The following is a 24,289-nucleotide window of genomic DNA, read 5'->3' as shown; positions in this document are numbered from 1 at the left end:
TTTCTTTGTTGTTTTGCAATCGGTCATCTTTCACCAAGTCGTTGTTCATCAACCCCATCCGAAATTCCTTGCCAGTCTGCTGTACTCGTCCCCACCATTAACCCGTCGCCACTCTGTTTGTTCCATGACCCCTTCCACGCTGCTCTCCCGTCATTTTTTTTTACCACTGTGTCCCTCCGCGTCTCCCGTTGCCTCCCTGTCTGCGTCCACCCTGCCGCATCTTCTGTTGTCTTCCCCGCTCTCTGAGTGTCGTCCACCCTCCTCCAGTCCACAGCTATCGTTGTCACTATCCGCTGCAACGATTCCCGAATCCGCTATTCCATTCCGCATCACACACCTCCTGTTTGTTGTTGCCATCGCTCCGCCTCATTCTCATTTCCACCCCGTGCCTTACCCCTCATCATCCATACTTGTTCCCCAACACTCCACGCACCATTCCATCCACGCTATTGAATAGAACAGTCATGTCTGTCCGTCATTCATATTAATTTTTTTTTCGTTATATATATAGTTATAATGTATTAAATAAGTTATATATATACCTATATATATATATATATATATATATTATTAAATTATATAACATATATTATATACGATATATCATTTATTTATATGCAAATATTATATAGTTTAAAACTATATATATATATATATATATATATATAATTAAAAAAAATTAATTAAAATTTTAAGCTGGCAGATAAATACACGCCCCCACAAACTCGCTCAATGTCGACAATGACAATGACTGATTTCCAAAAAAGATTGGTTGACGCGGAGCATAAGATGAATAACAACACCGATGAGGTCAATAAAAAATTAGATGATTTCCAGAACAAGCTTAAGGGGCAGGCTGACGATATCAAAAGGCTTCAGGATACGACAAATCGAATAGAAATACAGATGGAGCATCACCGTGTCCAATCAGACGTGAATCAAAAAGAGACCTTAACATTGCTGAACCTTATGTGTAAAAAGATGAATTTTACACCCGCACAACTACTACAAGAAGATGAAGAAAATCAAGAGCACAACTCATCAGATTCAATGAAATCAACAGACTCTCAAGGAAAAGCTGAATCCCCAAAAAAATCGGCGACACCCCACCAAGAAATAAGTAACGCGACTCTTACAAATAAGCAACTCTGGGATACCTTTACCAATCAACACCCCTTTTCGCTCAACCATTAGCGACATACTAGCAAAGGGCAAAAGTCGAGATGCCCAAATTCGATGGAAATGAAAAAAACAATGTTGCATGGATAAATAAAGCAGAAAAATACTTTGAGATATATGACATCAATGATGATGACAAAAAGCTCAGGCACGCATCCATGAAAATGGAAGGGGAAGCATATAATTGGTATATGTGGTGGAAAAAGACAACACACGTCATTAGTTGGAGAAAATTTAAGGATGCATTCTTTAAAAGATTCCAAGGTGTAAAGGAAGGAGAGTTCTTTTCAAAACTCATCAAATTACGACAAAAAGGAAGTGTGGACGAATACACTCAAGAATGGGAGACCTTAGTAACACGGGTACCTGGATTATCAGAGTCTTGTCTAATTCAATTATACATCTTGGGACTCAAAACCCATTTACAAGTAGAACTTGAGATGCATGACATTACATCAATAGAAGTAGCAAGACGAAAAGCAAAAATGGCCGAAAAGAAATTCGAACAAATATTTTGGTCAAAATCGGAAAAAACATATTCAAGACGAAGAATACCCCAGTATGTGGACTCAAATAATACAAGATATGTTCCACCACATCGTCGTGAAGATGAAAAATCTAATGTGGAAATGCAAAGGATAAAAGAAGGTAAATGCAAACGCTGTGGTGAGAAGTGGGACCCCAAACATAGATGTGCTAAAGGAAAAGAACCAAAAAACCTATATAATTGTGAAGCAACTAATGATTCAAACAGTGAAGATTCTGACATAGAAGAAACAAAAGATGTCCCAGAATTCTCACCAGAATTAGATGACGGAAGTATTCTGCAAGTGTCGCTATTAGCTATGACAGGTATATCACAACCTCAGACGTTAAAGTTGAAAGGACATATAAAGAAGAACAACGTAGTGGTTCTCATTGACTCTGGCAGCACCCACAATTTTTTAGATGCAACCATGGCAAAGAGACTCAATATTTTTTCATTTCCCTTACCAAACATGAAGGTAATGGTAGCTGACGGTAAGAAGATTGAAAAAGTGGGAAAATGCCATAAGGTCAAATTGCAAATTCAAGACTTTAATTTAGAATCTTCATTCTTCACTGTACCATTAGGAGGAGTAGATGTTGTCTTAGGTATCCAATGGTTGTGAACCTTAGGTACTTATGCTGCCAACCATCGAGTACAATTCATAAAATTCAAATGGGGGGGTCAGAGGTACAAATTACACAGATTCCAAGCACCAGAAAATCAAGTTGTATCATCATCTTAGATGATGAAGATGATTCGAAAAGGAGCACTTGCTTATGTAGTACAATGTCACCAATTAGAAATGTTATCTGCAAATATGATCAGTCAAGAGTCACCAGAGATACAAGATCTAATTCAGAAGCATGAAAAAGTATTTCAAGACCTACCTATGAAGATGCCACCTAATAGGGAAATTGAGCATACAATAGAAGTCAAGGCAGGGTCAGACCCCATCAACATCAAGCCATACCGATATCCACATCACCAAAAAACGGAAATTGAGAGATTAATCCAAGACCTTTTAAAGTGTGGGATCATCTCGAAAATTAAAAGTCCTTATGCTACTCCAGTGGTATTGGTAAGGAAGAAAGATGGTTCATTCAGGCTATGCATTGATTATAGAGGATTAAACAAAATAACAATCAAAAACAAGTTCCCAATTCCCTTTATCGACGAAATGTTGGATGAGCTACATGGCGCAAAGTACTTCCCAAAATTGGATTTAAGATCAGGTTACTATCAAATTAGAATTAGATTGGAAGACATACCAAAAACGACATTCCGAACACACGAAGGTCACTATGAATTTAAAGTAATGCTGTTTGGGCTAACCAATGCACCAGCAACGTTTCAAGCAACTATGAACGAATTATTTCGTCCACATCTTAGGAAGTTTGTATTAGTATTCTTTGACGATATTCTAATTTACAGTAAAACTTGGAAAGAGCACTTGCAACATCTGGACAAAGTTCTTACACTACTAAAAGAACATCAATTTTATGCAAAAAATTCCAAATGTACCTTTGGAAAGGAAGAAGTAGAATACCTTGGACACATTATATCCCATGAAGGCGTAAAGGTGGACCCTAATAAAATCAAGGCTATAGAAGAATGGACCAAACCTGTCAATATATCCAAGCTAAGAGGGTTCTTAGGTTTGACTGGATATTACCGAATGTTTATTAAAAACTATGCACATATAATTGCACCTCTGACAAATCTTTTAAAGAAGAATTCGTTTCTATGGGATGAGGAAGTAGGAAGGTGTTTTGAAAAATTAAAGGAAATTATGTCTAATGCTCCCGTATTAGCAACACCAGATTTTTCTAAACCATTTATCATTGAGTGTGATGCTTCCGGATTCGGTATAGGTGCAGTATTAATGCAACAAGGGCATCCAATAGCTTTTGAAAGTAGGAAACTCAACAAAAGAGAACGCCTCAAATCCACATACAACAAAGAGATGCTCGCTATCATGCATGCACTAGCTAAGTGGAGGCAATATCTTTTGGGAAGTAAGTTTTCCATTCGAACAGACCACAATAGTCTCCAGCATCTCCTTCAACAAAAAACACTTTCCGAAGAACAACAAAAATGGATTGAAAAAATTGCCGCCCTTGACTTGGAAATACTACATAAAAGAGGGAAAGACAATGTAGTAGCAGATGCCCTATCCAGGAAAGATGAAGAACCAACACTACTTGCAATTTTGGTTGTTGTTCCTAAATGGCTTAACGAAATTTGAAGTGAGTATGCCAAGGATCCAGAAATAACGGCAATAATCAATAACCTTTCCAAAAACTCAAAATTTGAGTGGAAGAATGATATCCTATGGTACAAGGGAAGAATCTATCTAAATACAAATTCCAAGTTTAAATTTAAGATACTCAAGGAGTCACATGACTCACCGTTAGTTGGACATGTAGGATTCTTTAAGACGTACTACAATGCACGTCAATCCTTCTTTCGGAAGGGAATGAATCGCAATATTCAGAAGTATGTAGCAGAATTTGACACATGTCAAAGGAATAAAAGTGAAAATATTCCGACACCAGGATTACTTCACCCTTTAAACATTCCAAATCAGAAATGGGAAGAAATCTCGTTGGACTTTATCGAAGGATTACCAGTATCTGAAGGCAAGGACAAGATTTTCGTAGTAGTCGACAGACTCACCAAATATGCTCACTTTATGGCAATAAAGAAATCATACTCAGCAAAAGAAATCGCTGAAATATTTTGCAGAAATATATATAAGTTACATGGTTTTCCGAAAGTTATTGTGAGTGATAGAGATGCCAAATTCAAGGGTAATTTTTGGAAGGAGTTGTTCAACCACATTGGAACCTACCTAAATATGAGTTCCGCTTATCATCCTCAAACAGATGGCCAAACAGAGGTTGTCAATAAATGTTTGGAGGCCTACCTACGTTGCTATGCCACAGAAAACAAAATAAGCGGGCTCAATGGTTACATCTCGCTGAGTGGTGGTATAATTTTACTTATCATACGTCAGCAAAAATGACGCCATTTCAAGCTTTATATGGGTATGAACCCCCAAAATGGAAGGATCTAGCTATTGTCCAGACAAATCTACCCGCTGTTAAAGATCAACTAGAAGAAACCCAAAAAAATCATCCAAATATTAAAAGAAAACTTGAATAATGCAAGGAATCGTATGAAGCAACAAGCATACCAAAACAGAACCGAAAGAGAGTTTGAAGTCGGAGAATGGGTGTTTGTCAAGCTCCAACCATACAAACAATTATCCTTAAAACAAAAAGGAAAAAACAAGTTGGCACCAAATTTCTATGGACCTTATCAGATCAACAAAAAGATTACCCAAGTTGCGTATGGTTTAAGCCTTCTAGAGACAAGTCGTGTTCACAACGTCTTCCACGTATCCTACCTTAAAAGGGCACTAGGCAACAATCAATTAGCGCAAACAACGCTTCCATCTCTGGATGATGAGGGAAGGGTCATTCTAGAACCAGAAGGTATTTTATCTACTAGAGAAAGAAAGCTTCAACATCGTACAATCAAGGAATATCTGATCAAATGGAAGGAATTACCTGAAGAAGACGCTTCTTGGGAGAATGAATCATTTTGTCAACAACATCTGTCGTTACGTATGCTTTGAGGACAAAGCATTCTTTCGAGAGGAAGGCAATGTTATGTAAAAATTATTTATTATTTAAATTTTAGGTTTATTATTTAATTTTAGGTTAATTAGACGAAAGGGCACGATCATAAGATCATGCCCTTTCCCCAAAGGGTGCCCATGGCGGTATATAAGCCAGGAACCCCCACTGTAAACAATCATCATCGGTCAATTATATATATATATATATATATATATATATATATATATATATATATATATATACGTATCAAAGAAGTTTTCACTTCAGAGAGCTTGTAGGAGTGAAGAAGGAGCTTGGAGAAGATAACAAGGGCTCCCATCTACTTCAGCTTCTCAAGCACTAAAGAGAAAGTGCAAACCCCAACCCCCTCATTTTCTTGTATTTCTTGTTTGTGCTTTTATTCCTCCTCCTTCCTCATTTTATTTCGTCTTGTCCATCTAAGTTTTCAGAAGAATGATGTTCTTTTGTCTTATCATTTCACTTTTCATTTTCATGGTGTTGCTGGCGGGTAAGTGTTAAAGGGAAGAAGTGGAAGAAGAAGTTGGTGGTCACACTCATAGTGACCCAATTTCTGACGAGGATGAAGGGTTTGAAGGGGAAGGGAAAGAAGAGGGCAATGAAATGCAAGGGGGAAATGGTACATTTGTCATTGACACCCTTGTGGAGATTTGTGACAAAGCTTAAGGGGGGGAGAGGTGGTGGAACCTTCAAATTTATATGCCCTCATGAATGCAATAGCCCTCATCATTTAATATTTAATTGAATATTTATAAAATATTCAAATTCTACTTATTGAAACTATTTTATTTGTTTAGAGAGGAAGGAAAAAATATAAATGAAATGTTCTGAATAGCTATTTTGTTTATGGACTTCTCTTTTTGCACTTAAATTATTAATGTAAAATTTCATTTGTAATTTGTCAGTCAAAAAAAATACAGGGTTGAATTTTGATTATTGAATTGATCAACACCTCAATCTCTTACATTAACATAGATAATTCTTTCACAAGGGGCAAGCGTACATGATATTCATATGCTTACATTTTCAATATTTTTAAATATCATCTGCATATCCTGAATTAATGCCTGCCAGTTATGGAAACCTTCTTTTTGGAGTGTAGAGTTTGAGGAAAGGTTTGCACCTTGAGGGATTTGATCCATTCTGGGACATGATAGATCTGGAGTTAGATAGGTCTAGGCTGGTTTTAAGGAAGCATCCCATTACTGCCCAGAATATAAACTTGAATGGTATAAACTAAGGGATTGTCCCAATATGTTTAAGAGTATTTGTGTTGGAGGAGGTCAACAACATTAACTATTCAATTACGTTTGGCTAATGAGGTTTCCTTATAGTAAATCATGTAAATATCCTATATAGTGGCTAAGTGATATTTATGCATTGATGTTTGAGTGAGAGATTTCAAGAATGTACAGCTGGGAGCATCCATACAGTATGAGCAGTATTGTTCTTATTAATTTAATAAGATATTTATCGAACAATTATTGGGAGGTTATGACAGTATCTTTGACTATTTGTATTATGCATTTTCTTTCCTTCTTTTTCTCATTAGTTGAGTTGGTTTTAAGGTATTTTCTTGTGTATATTAAGAATTGAATGTTCCATCCATGATTTGCAGGTTGAGACAGCAGAAGGATCAGAACCAGCGCTTTCCTTGCTTGCTCCTATTGGTATTGGTTCAGCCATGTCATATTGGAGGGCACCACCAAGGGCTACCAGTGTGGAGTTTGCTATTGTTCTTGCGACTACATCTGTTGTATCTGGCATTGCTTTACTTGTTAGCCCATGTGGCTATACAACATTAGACCCTCCTATTGTATGCACTCTTTTCTCAAGATTCTTTGGCAGCTTGTCTAAATAAACTGTTTCATTATTTTAGCATGCTTTTCTGTTGGTGATTTTGAATTTTCTACACAACTTTTGTTCCAAGGTCTCACACAAACGAATATTTTATGTGATATACCAAAGTCAGGTAATATCATAGTCTCTATAAATAGAAAACTGTTCTTAAACCGTATTTGGCCATTGGTATATGCAAATGTATTATATACCTTTATACACATAAGATAATTTGATTAATGTCAGTCTTCACAAGCAACCCCTCGCTTACTCATTTTTCCCCAGAAATATATTGTAACCTTTTAGAAGTTATAACAGGATTACATTCCACATCTGTTTGCATATCCTGCACCATGATGACTGTATAGTGTCGGCCCACCCTATCACACTTTTCTACATTCCCAGAGGCATACAAACACTCCAGTAAGAACAAGATGCCACAATTTATTAAAGAGATTTACCATTCTAAACTGAAAATTCAGTGCTTGTCTGTTTGCCACCAATAGAGGCATACAGCCCTCAAAAGATTTTACAATGCATAAAACATTCATATACAGGTCTAACCATAGTCAAATGACTGCTAATACATAAAGAGAGAAAATCTTGAGCTCCATCAGTCAAAACCTGGATTCATTCTCCGAGTATAGAGCATTGGCCTTTATCCCTTTTGTACTAGCTCCATGTTTCTATACTCCCGTGTCCCAGAGTGTTAAAATTGGCAACTAGGGCCAAATTCCACTTTTGACAGCTCATTTGATGGAATAATTATTGGATTGAATTCCTCCTTTCGAGAGCACCAAAATCGACCTAAAGATCACTAATTTTGAACAAAGAGAAATGTGTTTTTGAAGTGAAGCCCACACGTGCAAATTATCAAGGTCAGCCACATCATCATTAGGTTCATGAAGCCCAACATACATGTCTTTTGACCCTCATCAATTCATATAAATAAGAGAGACCTCAAACCTCATTTGGCATCATCACAACTCATCATTTCTCTCTCTCATTTGATTGGGTCGTACAAATTGCAGGCAGCCTATCTCTCTCTTGCACGTACGGATTTCAGGAGGCATGTTTGACTGTTCGGGTTGACTTTCTGCAGCAGAACTGTTTGACTTTGTTTGACTGAGTTTCCCTCACTAATTTTACTTCCTTTGAGCATCAAAAGTTCGATCTTGGAAAGCTGAGTTGCCGGGCACATAAATAGAGGAAATCTCGGCACTTAGAGCAGCGTTTACTTCAGGGTTGACTGCAATTTTGAGTGCAGAAAAATACAGCAGAAGTTCTGTCTTTGACTGAATTTCACTGGACTTTGAAGGACTGTTTTGGGTTGACTTTGACCAGCAAGAGATACCGAGTTCCTCTCTCCTTTGACCGAGCTGTTTTGGAGAAGTTTGACCAGATTTGACTGCTGTTGACTGAGGGCAGAATTGCAGATTTGACAAGGCTGTTTTGGACAGTGATTTGGCAAGTCAATTTTGAATTTGACTTTGTATTATTGTACTCTCTCTGTGCTGAACATTTGATATTTATAATAAGAAGAATTGATCAAGGGTTTTCCACATCTTGGGGTTTTTCCCTGGCATTAGCCAAATTCTGGTGTTCTCTTGCCTTGGTTTGTCTTCTGCATTTTACTATTTATGTTATATCTACAATTACTGTCAATGTGATTAATGGTTTATGTGATTGCTATTGGAAGCTAAATGGAAATTATCATTGGGCTAATAAAAGGACATTGAAGTAATTGTTGCAAGCATAGAACATACCATTGTTATCTAAAATTAACATGGTATCAGAGTCTAGATGAAGACAAAGCCCAAGCAAGAGAGACAAGCAATTACTAAGAGATTTCTTGAACAATGATTATTGGACAAGTCTCCATGGCCTCTAAATCTTACTTCAAATCTAAGGACAAACTCAATGACAAATTTGACTATCATGCATGGAAGATGACTTTGGACTTGACTTTTGAGGATCATGAAGTATTGGACTATGTGCAAGGAAAAGTGGTGGAGCCTCCTTCAAATGCACCGGCTGCTGCTAAAACAAAGTATAGAAAAGGTGAGGTGAAAGCTAAGAAAAATTTGATTGACTCCATTCCAAAGCATTTGGTTGCCTATATTTCTGATTTGGGAACTGCTAAGGAAATATATGATAAGCTGGTTGGGATATTCAAAGTGAACAATGCAAGTCAAATTCTCTTTCTCAAAAACAAGTTGAAGGATATCAGAGCCTAGGTGAAGACAAAGCCCAAGCAAGAGAGAAAAGCAATCATTAAGAGATTTGTCGAACAATGATTATTGGAGAACTCTCCATGGCCTCTATATCTTACTTCAAATCTAAGGACAAACTAAATGACAAATTTGACTATCATATATGGAAGATGACTTTGGACTTGACTTTTGAGGAGCATGAAGTATTGGACTATGTGCAAGGAAAAGTGGTGGAGCCTCCTTCAAATGCACCGACTGCTGCTAAAACGAAGTATAGAAAAGGTGAGGTGAAAGCTAAGAAAAATTTGATTGACTATGTTCAAAAGCATTTGGTTGTCTATATTTCTGATTTGGGAAATTCTAAGGAAATATATGATAAGCTAGTTGGGATGTTCAAAGTGAACAATGCAAGTCAAATTCTCTTTCTCAAAAACAAGTTGAAGAATATTAAGATGGATAAAGGGGAGTCTATTCAATCCTATTTCATGAGAATAATTCAAATAAAAAATGACCTACTACCTATAGGAGAAGTTATTGCTGACAGGGAGCTCACTCTCATTGCACTTGGAGGTCTTTCAAGACCATGGGATGTATTTGCCACCACCATTCTCAACAACGACATGATACCTGGTTTTCATGAATTATTGGCTAGATGCACCTAAGAGGAGACAAGGATGGTGGAGAGAGATAAGTCCTCCAATGGAAATGAACCTACTGCCTTCTCCGCTCATGCAAAAGGGAAGAATGATGTTGGTCCAAGGATCTAAGAAGGGATTCAAAGGAGGAAGAAAAAGAAGGTGCTACAATTGCAACAGGTTCGACCACTATTCTAGGGAGGTCCCTCACAAGAACAATCCTCCAAGGGATGATGACAACAACCACAACAATTTCAAAGGCAATGACAATCAAAGGAACAACAAGTTCAACAACAAAGGAAAGAGGAATGTTTCTACTACCTGAAATGGAAATGGTCAACCTCCCAAAAGGACAAGAAGTGCCAAGTATGATGAAAGTAATGTTGTAGAAGAACAAGATGAGTTCTATCTTATTTCTTTTCTATCTACTACCTCTCCTTCAGATACTTTGGATCACTGGTTGATTGATAGTGGAGCCTCAAGGCACTTCACTGGATACAAGGAGACCCTCTCAAATTTGGTTGGAAAGAAGACTAATCTAGAGATTATACTTGGAGATAATGCCACCTACCTCGTGAAAGGGATAGGTACTGCCACTTTTCACTTGAATCAAGTTCAAACCATTCATCTACAAGATGTATTGTATTTGCTTGCTTTGAAGAGGAAGCTGGTATCTATTTCTACGATGGAAGATAAAGGCTTCAAGGTAGCATTCATTGATGGAGAGGTATGTATTTGGCATAGAAATCCTAAAGATACATTTACTCTTGGATTTAGGGTTGATGGTCTCTATCAAGTTGGTGGAAGTCCTTTGGGAGCTTTGGTCAGTGATACTTCCCTTCAATGTGAATTATGGCATTAGAGGTTTGCCTAGTTACATTACAAAGCCAATCTAACCAACTTTGAATCTTGAGGTGTATGCCCCGCAACAGACAATTCATCACAGGTCTCCTTAAGCTTCGTGAGGAATGGATCCACACGCTCCCCCTTCTGCATCTGAGCAGATCTCAACTTCTGCTCCAAGTACATCTTCCGCTGCTTGGAAGATCCTTGATATAGCGTTCCCAAGGCATCCCACATCTCCTTAGCAGTCCCTCTGCTAGCGACATGACACACATTGTGATTCTTTACTCCATCAAGGATCATCTTCTTGGCCTTTTCCATTTCCGATCGATACTTCTTCAATGGATCTGCATTTGCAGGCACAACCACCACGCATCGACATATGTCTTAAGGGCATGTTCATCTAGAAGGAATGACATTCTAGCCTTCCAGATGACATAGTTAGATGCTCCGTCCAACCTGTTCTGATCCCTCAATCCACTGGTTGCCATTCCTTGCCAAAAATAGAAAGGCGAATGACCTCCTCTCTCCTTTGCACTGTTGTTGGGCTAGTCTATGCACTCCCTGCTAGAGCTAGTAAAACTATTGCCCCTTGCTGCTGCTCAGCGCTAGAGAATCCTAATTCCTTGCCTAGGATTCTCTGAGGAAGAAATCCCCTAAGCCGTGATTCTTCTCTTTCTTCTGACGATTTTCTGCCTGCAGAAAAATCTATGTCCCACTAGCTTTCCTCACGTTGAGGCTTCAATGCTGCTCCCTTTGCCTCGACAAAAGATTGATCTGGAAGCCCTTCTCTCCGTCGACTCTCTCAGAGAGAGACTGCCTCGAAATTTCAGCCCTTCGGCTAAGAACTGCGCAAACCCTCTAGGGTTTCGAACTGCTGCCTCTTGCAGCTTTTCGATTTCCCTTTTCTGCTCAGTGCTGGATCTACTGGCTCTGGTCTTCTTGCTTCACTTGCAACCTTGATACCTTGTGAAAATTCCTCAACCGGAATTCCTACTGCAGCAAAATAATGTTACTTCTCCTCCTTGTTAATTCATACAAGTTATTTACTATGTGCTATGGTAAATATCGAAGTAAATACTACTATAGCCTTCACTTAATTAAATTTATATGCGGAAACAAGAGACTGAGCAAGAAAGAGAATACAACACAATAACACTGTTATTTTTGAACAAATATCCCCAGGAAACCCAATGCAGGAAAACCAAATCTGAGGGTTTATTATTAAGTAGTAGCAAATCCTAAATACATCTCTGAATACCTCAAGGGTTATTCAGTTATAGAGAGAGAAATATTGGCAAAAATATTTGTGAGATTACTTCACACAATCACTGAGGAAAATCCTGGCTGATCCAGTCATTGGATGAGGTGCCTCTGGCAGGGCCTGCGCTACCTCTGCGCAGTCCTCACGCAGTCCCTATGTCAACCCCTCTAGGCACTACGTCACCCAACCAGCTGATCGATTTGTTGTGCGGAGTCACTGCTCTCAGCCTCCCGATCTCACACCCTGGCTCCCGACTTCTGAAACTGACTCTGCTGCAAAATTTCAGACTCTCTCACCCTCTGCGTGGCCCTGCGTCAGCCTCTGCGTGAGAGCTGCTGGATCACTCTCTACCTCTCTTTGCTGATGATTCTCCGACTGAGAAAATCTCTCGCTCTTCGGATGATATCCCTGCCCCTCAAATGCAAGAAATCTACTCGACTAGAATTTCCTCCTGAGAACTTCTCACTTCAGAAATTCTATCTCTTGATCTCTTGGTGTGTTCTCCAAGTTCCCATTAAGCTTCCTCTTATAATCCTCTCGTTGACCAATGACCGGCCCAGATTAGATTCTAATCAATGGATAGGATCATATTTACTTGATCTCCGCCTTCTTCTAGAAGTTTCACCCACAGTTTATATTAATACCCTTTAATTATTTTAATTTCCTAAGTTTAGGCTTAGGGTCCCATTAAAAATAATTAATTATTTTAATAAAACTGTCTACAAGTGGAATTTCCCAAAACAATTTTTGGGTCTTGGAGAATGCATGTGTCGAAGCCTTCTTGCAAATTTTGAGGCCTAGAGTACATCCGATTCTACCCTAAATCAACATTCCCTTCTATTGAAAGCAAGACAACCGATATTCTTCAATTGGTCCATTTTGACCTATCTGGTGCCCTGCCTGTAATCTCATTGAGAGGATACATATACTATGCAATATTTGTGGATGACTACTCACGCAAAACATGGATCTATTTCTTGAAGAGAAAGGATGAAGTGTACAAATGGTTTTGTTCTTTCAAGGCATTGGTGGAAAATCAAATAGGGAAGAAGATCATGATGTTGAGGACCGACAATGAAACTGAATATGAATGAAATGAATTCAATGACTTTTTGATCCAAATGGATCCTAGAATACTCTCTAAGTCTTCGAAATCTTCTTAAAATCCTCTAAAAGATCAAAATTATCACATAAGCAAACCTCCACAAAAAAGCGGAAAACGCTATCGGGAGCCAAAAACACAAAGAAAACGTTGAAAAACAGAGTAGCGGAGGCTTGAATAGTGAATGCACAGTAGCCGTCAGATCTGGCCGATCAACGGTCCTGATTTGATCGGCAAATCGCAATCGGCAAAGGCAGACGAAGGATATTGGGACATAGCATATATGTATTGCGATGGCGATCAATGGAGTCAACGAGGGCCATCAATCAAGCGTGCAGATTGACGACCCACGTTGCATCGCCATATCACATCGGCAAACAACAATAGAGTGGTCACCAAACAGCTCGGGATTGTCGCGATATGCAATTGTGATCAATCGCATCGGCAAACAACAATAGAGTGGTCACCAAACAACCCGGGTTGTCGCGATATGCAATTGCGATCAATCGCATCACGATATCGCAATCGGAGTTACACAGAGGAGCGAGTTTATATATATATATATATATATATATATATATATATATATGTGCGATGCGATTAGCTGGACCCGATGGATATATAAACATTATTGCATAAAATTTGAGATCCGCCGAAAGACATTTTTAATGTATTTTCGTATATTTCGTTATTAAACGAAATACAAAGGGAAAGCGCGATGCGATGAAATCCGGACCCGAAGGGGTTTTGGAATGAAAACGAATAATATTTCAAATCCGTCATAAGCCATTTTTGCATTATTTTCATAGTTTTAATGTATTTCTAAAATACAAAGGGACCAATAGCGACTCACAGGCGGACCCGATAGGAGAATAGGACGCATTTATGGATATTTGAAGTCCAGATGAACAATGCTTTTGGTGGATTTTCATAGTTTTGAATGCATTTCCCTGTGTTAAGAGAAAGCGACCGTTTCAGGGATTTCAAAGGTCCGAAGCACTCGTCCGTTGCAGAATAGGTGGCCACCCCCCTTAATGCGTTATGCAATGATTGCTTAATGCTAGAAGAGGGATTTGAGCAGACAGAGGCCAGGAGACAGAAAGCTGAGAAGCGGAAATGAACAGGTAGAGCATATTGGCTTTAAAGCCATAGAAGACAACAAGACAGGGGCAGGCAGTGCCGAGACAGAGCAAGACAGAGACAGAGAGTGATTGAGAGAGTTTGTGTACTCAGAGAGGCTTGAGAGGATCAAGCAAAACTCTTGCTGTGGTATCTGTTGTGTGTTGAGACTCAAGTTGAGCTCATACTGTTGTAAAACTCTGTTCTGAAGACATAATAGAGAGGTCACCACTGAAGGCTGGACCAGGAGATGTAGCCCAGGAGTATAGGTGAACTCCTTATTAAACTGTTGTGTTTATGTGTATTGTCTATTATGTTCTTTTACTGCTTCATTGTCTATGTATTTCGCAACCTTATCGATCCATTGCATAAAGTAACATAGGCAAATCCATACACATGAGTCTGTAATACCTTATTATTTGTCTTAGATCTCATTTTCAGATCAAGTGGTATTAGAGCTTTAAGTTTGCTAAGGTTATACAAGCTTGTGCTGGATTGTTGAATGCTAACTAGGTCAAAGCTCAAATTAGGAAAAGGAGAACTAGTAGAGGCTAACCCAGAAATTGGAAGAGTCTATCCTAGGAGGAAAATGGCAGAAGAGATTCCATTGGAATCCGAATCTCAGTTCATGGACAGTTTCATGACCATGAGAGCCATGGTAGAAGAGATGTATCGAGAATTCAAGAAAGGCTGAGGTGAAAGTACTTCAACCTCAAAACAAGACAAAGGAGTTGAAGAACCTTCTCTAGATGCCCCAGAAGGCAAAGGGAAAGGAGAAAAGCCTTCTACATTAACACCTCCTGATAGTCCTGAAAATAAAAAGAAGAAAACATGTTTGATTAAGTTAGATGTAAAATTTGATTTGCCAATATATGATGGAGAATTAAATGCAGAAAAGCTAGATAACTGGATGCAGGGTGCAGAATATTGATTCAAGCAGGAGTAAAATTCAGCTAGCCAGCCTATGCCTTGGAGGAACTGCCTTGGTATGGTGGGAAGGCAGGACACAAGCTGATTTGAAGAAGCATGGTAAAATTCTTTCTACCTGGAGTGAATTTGTTTCTGCCATTAAAAAATAGTTCTATCCACTAGCTTATATGCAGCAAGCTATGATGAGTTGGCAAACTCTTCGCCAATTAAAGGGACAAAGTGTACAAAGCTACACCCAAGAATTTAGAAAAAGAGCTTTAATTCTAGGCATTTCTTTAGACTCACCTGAAACTTTGCTGAAGTATATAGGTGGTCTACATAGTTATTTGAGGCACACCATTCTCATGTTTAACCCTACTAGCATAGATGAGGTATCTGTTCAAGCTACACATCTAGAGGCTAGAGGCAAGAATGTGAACCTAGAGATTGGGGGATCATCAAAACCCACTGCAAGCAAGAACAAGGAAAAGAGGAAGCAGAAATGGAAAGAGAGGAAGGCAAATGCTGTACAGAAAGCCAAACCTTCATGCACTCACTGCAAGAAGGATGGACATGATGATGAACATTGCTGGTCTTTGCATCCGGAGCTGAAACCCAAGAATTTTGATGGCAAGAAGAAGAAGGTTGCTGCTGTTGTTCGGAAAGATTTGGGGTTAGACTTAGGTGATGAAACGACCATCACAGCCACAGTTATAAAAGGTAAAAATTCTGAAGCATCTACTAGTAATTTTGCACAAACTGTTGATAGTGAAGAAATTGAGAGGAAAAGACATGAGCTTTTTCGTATTAGAGTTATTTCCAAGCATCAAAAGATTGATATTTTATTTGATAGTGGCTCACAAGTAAACTTAATTTCTGAAGCAATTGTAAAAAAGCTGGGATTACTAACCACACCTCACAAGAAGCCATATCCATTAGGTTGGGTATGTGATAAAGCAATGCTACAAGTGACTAGACAATGTAAACTTAGATTTTCCATTGGTTCAACATTTGTAGATGAGGTTGAGTTAGATGTAATTTCCTTGGATATATGTGGTATTGTTTTAGGAAGTCCTTACTTGTATGATAGAAAAGCCATTTTCTATAGAGCTGAAAATAAGTATCAACTCGTTAAAGATGGAATAGAATATATTGTAAGAGCTCATAAACTCAAGAATAATTACACTCTCATAAACTTAGGGCAGATGAAAAGAATTGTAAATTCATGCAAGCAATTTTTACTGATGGTTGTAAAGGAAAAGAAACCTAATAAAACCAATGTATTTGAGGGCTGTGATACTAAACAAAAAGCTAATTTAGAAAAAGTTGTTTCAGAATATGATATCCTATTTGAAGAACCTAAAGGTTTGCCACCCAAAAGGGAAATTGTACATGATATTCATTTGCAGCAAGATGTTCCAGTGCCTAACATCGGAATGTACAGGTTATTCGCTTTAGAGAATGCAGAGATCAAGAAGCAGTTACAGGAGCTGCTCGAGAAAGGGTTCATAAGAGCAAGCACATCACCATGCGGATCTCCAATCGTGTTGGTGAGAAAGAAAGATAGTTCGTGGAGGATGTGCATTGATTACAGAGCGCTGAATAAAATAACGATCAAGAATCGTTACCGCCTTCCTCGCATTGATGATCTATTATATCAACGGAAAGAAGCTGTTTACTTTTCCAAGTTGGACTTACGTAGTGGCTACCATCAGGTCAGAGTAGCAGAGCAAGATGCATGGAACACTGCTTTCAAAACAAAGCAAGGGCTGTATGAATGGCTAGTTATGCCCTTTGGCTTAACTAATGCTCCTACCACTTTCATGAGAGTTATGAATGATGTACTTAGGCCTTTTATTGATGATTTTGTAATTGTATATTTAGATGACATTCTTGTTTTCAGTAAAACATGGGAAGAACATTTGAAGCATGTAAAGCGGATTCTAGATGATTTGAAAAAAGAAAATATCTATGTTAAATTATCAAAGTGTGAATTTGGCAAAACATCTTTGAATTATTTGGGTCATATTGTAGGGGGTGGTGAATTGAAGATAGATCACTCTAAGGTTGAAGTCATTGTAAACTGGCCTAAACCCAAATCTGCTACAAAAGTTAGAGGCTTCTTAGGAGCAGCACAATATTGGAGAAAGTTTATTGCTAACTTTTCCTTAATTGCAGCTCTCTTACATGCTTTGACAGGATTGAACAAGGTGTTTCAGTGGGGAGGCAAACAACAGAAAGCCTTCGACACCTTGAAAGAAAAAATTAGTACAACACGAGTGCTAGCATTGCCAAATCTTCAAAGACCATTTGAGATCGAAATGTATGCCAGTGACTATGCCATGGGAGCAGTGTTGATGCAACATGGTAAACCCATATGCTACCATTCTGAGACATTTAATTTTGTAGTAGTTAATTATTCCACATATGATAAAGAATTGTATGCATTAGTACAGAGTGTAAAAAAGTGGAAACATTACTTAATGGGCAAAGAAATAGTTATACATACTGATCATTAGCCACTTTAGTATTTGCACTCACAAACTAAATTGCAGCAATCAAGACACTATAGGTGGATGTGTTTCCTACAACAGTTTCATCTAGTCATCAGATATAAAAAGGGCATACACAATAAAGTTGCAGATATGTTGTATAGACCAATCTTAAATGCATCTACTATACTTAAGCATAACTCAGTAATGCATGGAAGCTACGTTGAACAGTATGCTCAAGATATAGATTTTAAAGATGCATATGCAACTTTATGTCATGGAAAAAAATTAGAAGAATTGGATTATTATGTTAAGGACCAACTCTTGTATCATTTGGGAAAGCTATGCATTCCACAAACTGAAAGAGTTAACATAATTCGGGAAGCACATACTTCCCTGATATCAGGTCATTTTGGTGTAAGTAAAACAGTTGCACAGCTGCAAAGATTCTGCTATTGGCCAAAAATGCATAAAACAGTTTCTAGATATATTAAAGGGTGTACCATTTGTGCTAAAAGCAAGCCAACAATAGAAAACTAGGCTTGTACACTCCACTTCCAGTTCCTTCTCGTCCTTGGGAAAGTGTTTCCATGGATTTTGTTGGGGAATTGCCAAAATCTAGAAAAGGTCATGACTATTTATATGTTATTGTGGACAGGTTCAACAAAATGTGTATTTTAATACCTTGTAGCAAACAGACTATAGTTGAAAAAACAACGAAGTTGTTCTTTTAGCATGTTTGGGTGCATTTTGCATTACCCACTTCCATAGTATTTGATCGAGATTCTCGATTTGTTGGGAAATTTTGGTAAAGTCTGTAGGAATTGATGGACACCAGACTGAAGAAGAGCACAACCTTTCATCCACAAATAGATGGCCAAACAGAGGTGGTCAACAGGACAGTGATCCAGTTACTCATGGGTTATTGCAGCAAGCATCCCAAACTTTGGGATGAACATTTATGTTATGTACAACATGCTTACAACCGTGCCAAACATTCTTCTACACAGAGATCTCCTTTTGAGACTTGTTTTGGTTTTATACCAAGGTCTCCCTTGGATTTTGTCTTTGAAAAAGACATAGCAGTTGATGGACACAACGATGTAGACAAAGCAACCAGGTTCATTGAACAGATTCAAGAAATTCACCAGGCAGTGTAGGAACAACTGGAAAAAAGCCAAGCCAAGTACAAGGTAAGGCATGATAAACATCGGATGGAGCATAGCTTCCAAGTTGGTGATCAAGTCTGGTTGTATATCAACAAAGACAGAATGCAAGGTGAAGGAAAGAAGCTGAAGCCAATAAGGTATGGGCCTTTCAAGATATTTGAGAAAATTGGTGAGAATGCTTTCCGCCTTGATTTGCCAGCGTACATGCACATCTATTCAGTGGTTAATGCAAAAAATTTAAGACTGTTTGAACCTTCATTAATTGAAGATCCCGAAGAGCAAAGTCAATTGCCTTCCATTGATGATCTGTTGCCTGAATATCTCAGATCACTTTTATATAGAGGCTGGCATTAAGAGGGAGACAACTGTTCCATACACTCTTGAGCAGAATGATGTTGCTGAAAGGAAGAATCGAACGATTATGGAAGCCACCCGTCCCATGATCTATTAGCGAGGTCTACTGAAATTCTTGTGGGGAGAAGTTGCCAACACTCTGTATATGTTCAAAATAGTCGTATATGTGTACAGGGTGAGTGGTTCACCTTCATTTGTGATACCCCATGATGTTATATGAGAGCATAGGGTGAGTGGTTCACCTTCCCATATAGTTGATGATGTATATATAGGATGAGTGCTTCACCTTCTCATATGGCATATGAGTAAGATGAGTGGTTCAACTTCTCCTGTATATGCCCCAACATACATCCTATCCATGTAGTCCAGCACCATTTTGTGGGTGATATCCCTAGTGTTGGAAAATGTAACTATGTTCGGTCTTCAATAATGTACTCGAGTCATTATGTAATGTACTTGTCAAAAGAATAAAGAAATGATTTTTTATTATTACTATTGTGACTTATTAAAGCATGGGTTTCATGTTTGTGTCACCATGTTTTAGGTTAAAGTCCCCATTGAGGACTTCTAGGATTTATTTTGAGTCTATAGAGTTATGGTACATTTAAGGAGACCCTTCTTGGGCTTTTGAATCGTGTAAAAAGATTAAGTATTGAGTCAAATATGAATTATGTAACCTCCACACCATGTTGGCCTAAGGGAATGTCAAGTCAGCTTAAGGACCCTATTCGACCCCACAAGAATCCTATGAAAGGAAGCACATCGAATTCATTTGGAACATCACTCTCTCATCAAGTTCAAATTCACTTGTAGCTGGAAAGAAGTGCGAAAATATCTTGTTGCTAGGCAAAAGTGTGAAGTTCTCTTGTAGCTTGGAAAGTCTGTTGTCGGGAAGCTAAAGTGAGTGTGAGTTTGGGGAAGTCTAAGGAGACAAGGCAAATCAAAATTTTGGTCTCTCTCTCTCTCTATTTTAGGTCCTATATAACGACCATAAACTGAAATTCGGTAATAACCAGAACTAAATACAGTAAGAACCAAAACTGAACTGAAATACAGTAAAAGAATTTGGACACCTACCTGAACTGCTGCTTGCTCTGGTGTTGTTGATGGCGTTGTGGTTGCTTCTGATACCAATTACCGGGAAACCAATTCCACCCAGCCTAGACTGAGCAAAGCCTGGCTGCTCAATCCAGTAAGCTTCCCAACAGAAGCTTACTGTCCCTCGTGCCCAGAACCTCAGACTGATTAAAGCTCTTCCAATGGAAAAATCTCTCTCACTGCTGAATTCCTCCTCTGGTTTCTAGCTCTGTTCTTTTTCCCCCCCTGTTCTCGGTTCAGACCTCCGGTTTTAACCACGGGCTTGGCGGTGGCCGCCCTCCCGCATGCAACCACCGCCTCCCTCCCTCTTGCCACGCTCCTGTCCACGTCTCTCAGACCAGAAGCTAATCCCTTCATGCTTTATGGCTCAGTCATGTGGTTTGGCCTTTAATTCTATTATGTTTAATGTATTTGATTTTGGGTATTCCATTTCTAAATTATAAAGTTTGTTTTGTATTTTTAATATGATTTACATATATATTCTAAATATGAAGTTTCATTAATATTATTTTAAATATAAAGTTTATAACTTTATATTAATTAATTATTATTATTTTTTTATTATTATTTCTTAACTTTTATAAATGGGTCATTACATACACTCCCCCTTCAGAAAACTTCGTCCCGAAGTTAGAGTTTTATCTTATCTGATTACTTATGATAGTAATTAGTACTACCTTCTTAGTTTTAAAATTTTATTTTAATATCAAGAGACTAAAACAAAATTAGAATTTTAGGTTTATGATTTTAATGGATATATCGTGCTCCATCCAGGTTCCCAAGCTATTCTAAAATCAGCTTATCCTTCCTAATCTTTTCTGCTCCCATCCTATCCGTCCTCTACTGGAGTATGCCATGGCGTCAGTTTTATTGACCCAACCATTCATAAACTCTAAGGTGACAGCATCGGTTATACCGACCTGATCCCTAGTAGGCATCTGACAGTCATCATCACACGTCTAGGGGAGCGTGACTCGCACAGTCCTCCCATGACTCCAGGGTTCGGAGGATAAACGGTGGGCAACACCTCCACCCCTCCCAATAGAACTCAGGGCTAACACCCTATCATAGAATCACTTGGAGCTTTAATTGTTCTGAGGTTCTGTCATCACGTGGTCATCCCGGTAACTGTCTATTACCTGCAATCGTACACTTATCCATGCATCCGTAAAATGTGCATCAGCATATTCAAATAACTCACATATTATTCCCTTATTAATTCATTTATGATACTACAGTACAACATATTTTTCTATATTCCACGCATGTCTTTTGTCTTTCATCTAGAATGTATTCACTTCCTGATTTCTATCCCATTGATCATATTGACATGTATAAATAAATCAGATCTATAATATCTTAATTTCTATCAGAAGTAAAATCATTCAACTGTCTTAACTTTACTTCGACAACTATAATTTAGTAAAATGAACCACATATATTGTTTTGGTATCCATGTACCTGCAGGAATTAAACATATATTATGCCCCAAAATTTCACGTTTATCCATAATCATTCAAAATGTTTCTGAGTCTCTGATTGTAGTGAAGTAAATATATACTAAACATAATTTAAAGTTCTTCAAAATTGACATAGATTAGGGTATCTTTGGCATATGTCCTCTGTATCTTCCCAAGTTGCTGATCCAAGACTATACTTGTCTCATTGGACCTTAACTTGGTCCACCAGGCGATTCCTCAGCTGTTGAACCCTATGTTCCAGTATACGTAATGGTTCGACCGTTACGACTTCCTCGCCCGATACCTGCAATTCCTTCCATTGAAGGTTATGAGATAGATCAGCTATATAATGCCTTAATACAGAAACATGAAATACATTATGAATTCTATGCAGGTGAGGTGGCAGGGCAAGACGATAGGTAACAGGTCCAACTCTTTCCATGACTTTAAATGGTCCAATAAATCGGGGTGACAACTTTGTCCCTTTTCCGAATCGAATAGTACTTTTATTTGGTTTGATGCGGATGAAGACCTGATCCCCTACTTCATACCTCCTATCAATTCGGTGAGCATCCGCATAACTCTTTTGTCTATCCTGTGCTTCCTTTAATCTTTGTCTAATTTGTCTTACCTGCGCTTCCATTTCATGGATTAATTCTGGTCCTATTATCACTCGATCTTCTAACTTGTCCCAACTTAACGGAATTCTGCAAGCTCTGCCATATAAAGCTTCAAATGGAGGCATCCCAATCGAACTGTGGTAACTGTTGTTGTATGCAAATTCGACTAAGGGTAAGTACTTTTCCCAATGTGATTGTTGATCCATCACATACATTCGCAACATGTCTTCAAGTACTTGATTTACCCTTTCAGTTTGCCCATCAGTCTCAGGATGGTAAGCAGTGCTTAAATTTAGCTGAGTACCTAAGGCAAGTCCAGAATCTAGAAGTGAATCGCGAATCTCTATCGGATATAATCTTTTTAGGTACTCCATGAAATCTAATAACTTCATTTATGAATACTCGAGCTACGTCAGCAACATCGTAAGTATCTCTTACGGGAATGAAATGGGCGCTTTTTGTTAATTTATCCACCACTACCAAAATGGCATTGTGTCTTTGAGAAGTAAGAGGTAGTCCAGTGATAAAATCCATCGAAATGGTCTCCCATTTAGACATAGGAATGTCGTGGGGTTGTAAGAGGCCCGCTGGGTGACAATGATCTGCCTTTACTTGCTGACATTCCAGACATTTTGCAACAAATTGAGTGATATCACGCTTCATGCCTGCCCAAAAGAAGAGTTTCTTGGTATCCGCATACATCTTCCCTACTCCAGGATGAGCACAATATACTGCTCTGTGGGCTTCCCCAAGGATGGTATCTCGAAGATCTTTATCATCAGGAATATACATCCTTCCATGGAATCGTAAGATCCCATCGTTTTCTAATTCATATCCCTCAAATTTAGATTCTTTTGCCCTATTACCTTCAAGACCTGCTCTTACCTTTAAATACCAGCTGTCTTTTATAAGATGATCCAGTACTCGTTGTCTTAAGTCTACTTTAATGGGTATGAGAGAAAATATCCGAGGTCTTCTGCTTAAAGCATCTGCTACCACATTCTCCTTTCCCTTAATGTATGATATTTCGAAGTCATATTCACTTAGGAATTCGCTCCAGCGCCTTTGCCTGGCATTTAAGTCTCTTTGGGTGAACAAATATTGTAGACTTTGATGGTCGCTTTTGAGTGTAAAACTTCGTCCTACTAGATAGTGCCTCCAAATCTTTAAAGCTAGCACTACAGCGGCTAGTTCTAAATCGTGAGTAGCATAGAGTTCTTCATGAGGTTTTAACTTTCTGGAAACATATGCTACCACTCCCCTATCCTGCATCAACACTGCACCCAGCCCTTGTTTGGATGCATCAGTACATACAGTAAAATCTTTGTCCATGTCTGGGACTCTTAGGATTGGTGCACTGGTGAGTAGTCTTTTGAGTTCAGAGAATGCTTTATTACATTCCTCGGTCCATTCGTACTTAACACCTTTACGCTGAAGGGTGGTAATTGGCTTTGCGATTTTGGAGAATCCCTCCACAAATCTTCGGTAATAACCGGCTAAACCCATAAAGCTTCGTATCTCATGTGCATTTTTCGGTATTGGCCAATCCATGATCGCTTTTACCTTCTCAGGATCTACTGAAATCCCTTCACCTGATATGATGTGACCCAAATAATGAATCTTTTCCTGAAAGAATGAACACTTGGATAGTTTTCCATATAACCGATGTTCTCTAAGGCAGGACAATACTATCCGCAAATGATCTTCATGCTCTTTCTCATTCTTGGAATAGATGAGAATATCATCTAAAAAGACTTGCACAAATTGATCAAGATATTCACGGAAACCACTGTTCATAAGAT

General features: G+C 38.5%; 1 protein-coding gene across 4 annotated transcripts in view; it reads left to right on the top strand.

The window, feature by feature from the left end:
* SAC9 (sacI homology domain-containing protein / WW domain-containing protein) overlaps window positions 1-24,289 on the top strand; it is a 339,290-nt gene that overhangs the window by 244,653 nt on the left and 70,348 nt on the right. For 3 of the 4 annotated variants that reach the window (XM_089419451.1, XM_089419452.1, XM_089419454.1), the window contains one exon: window positions 6,989-7,186. The exons of the other annotated variant lie outside the window; for it this stretch is intronic. In XM_089419451.1, coding sequence (XP_089275577.1) covers window positions 6,989-7,186 — 198 coding nt within the window. The remainder of the gene's footprint in view (window positions 1-6,988; window positions 7,187-24,289) is intronic. 4 annotated transcript variants of the gene reach the window in all.

Source organism: Pinus tabuliformis, chromosome 4_1, assembly GCF_031772625.1.
Source record: "Pinus tabuliformis cultivar Carrire ecotype Pingquan chromosome 4_1, CPIR1, whole genome shotgun sequence".
Taxonomy (NCBI): domain Eukaryota; kingdom Viridiplantae; phylum Streptophyta; class Pinopsida; order Pinales; family Pinaceae; genus Pinus; species Pinus tabuliformis.
Note: the sequence above shows the minus strand (reverse complement) of the source record. Positions and strands in the feature narration are given on the sequence as shown.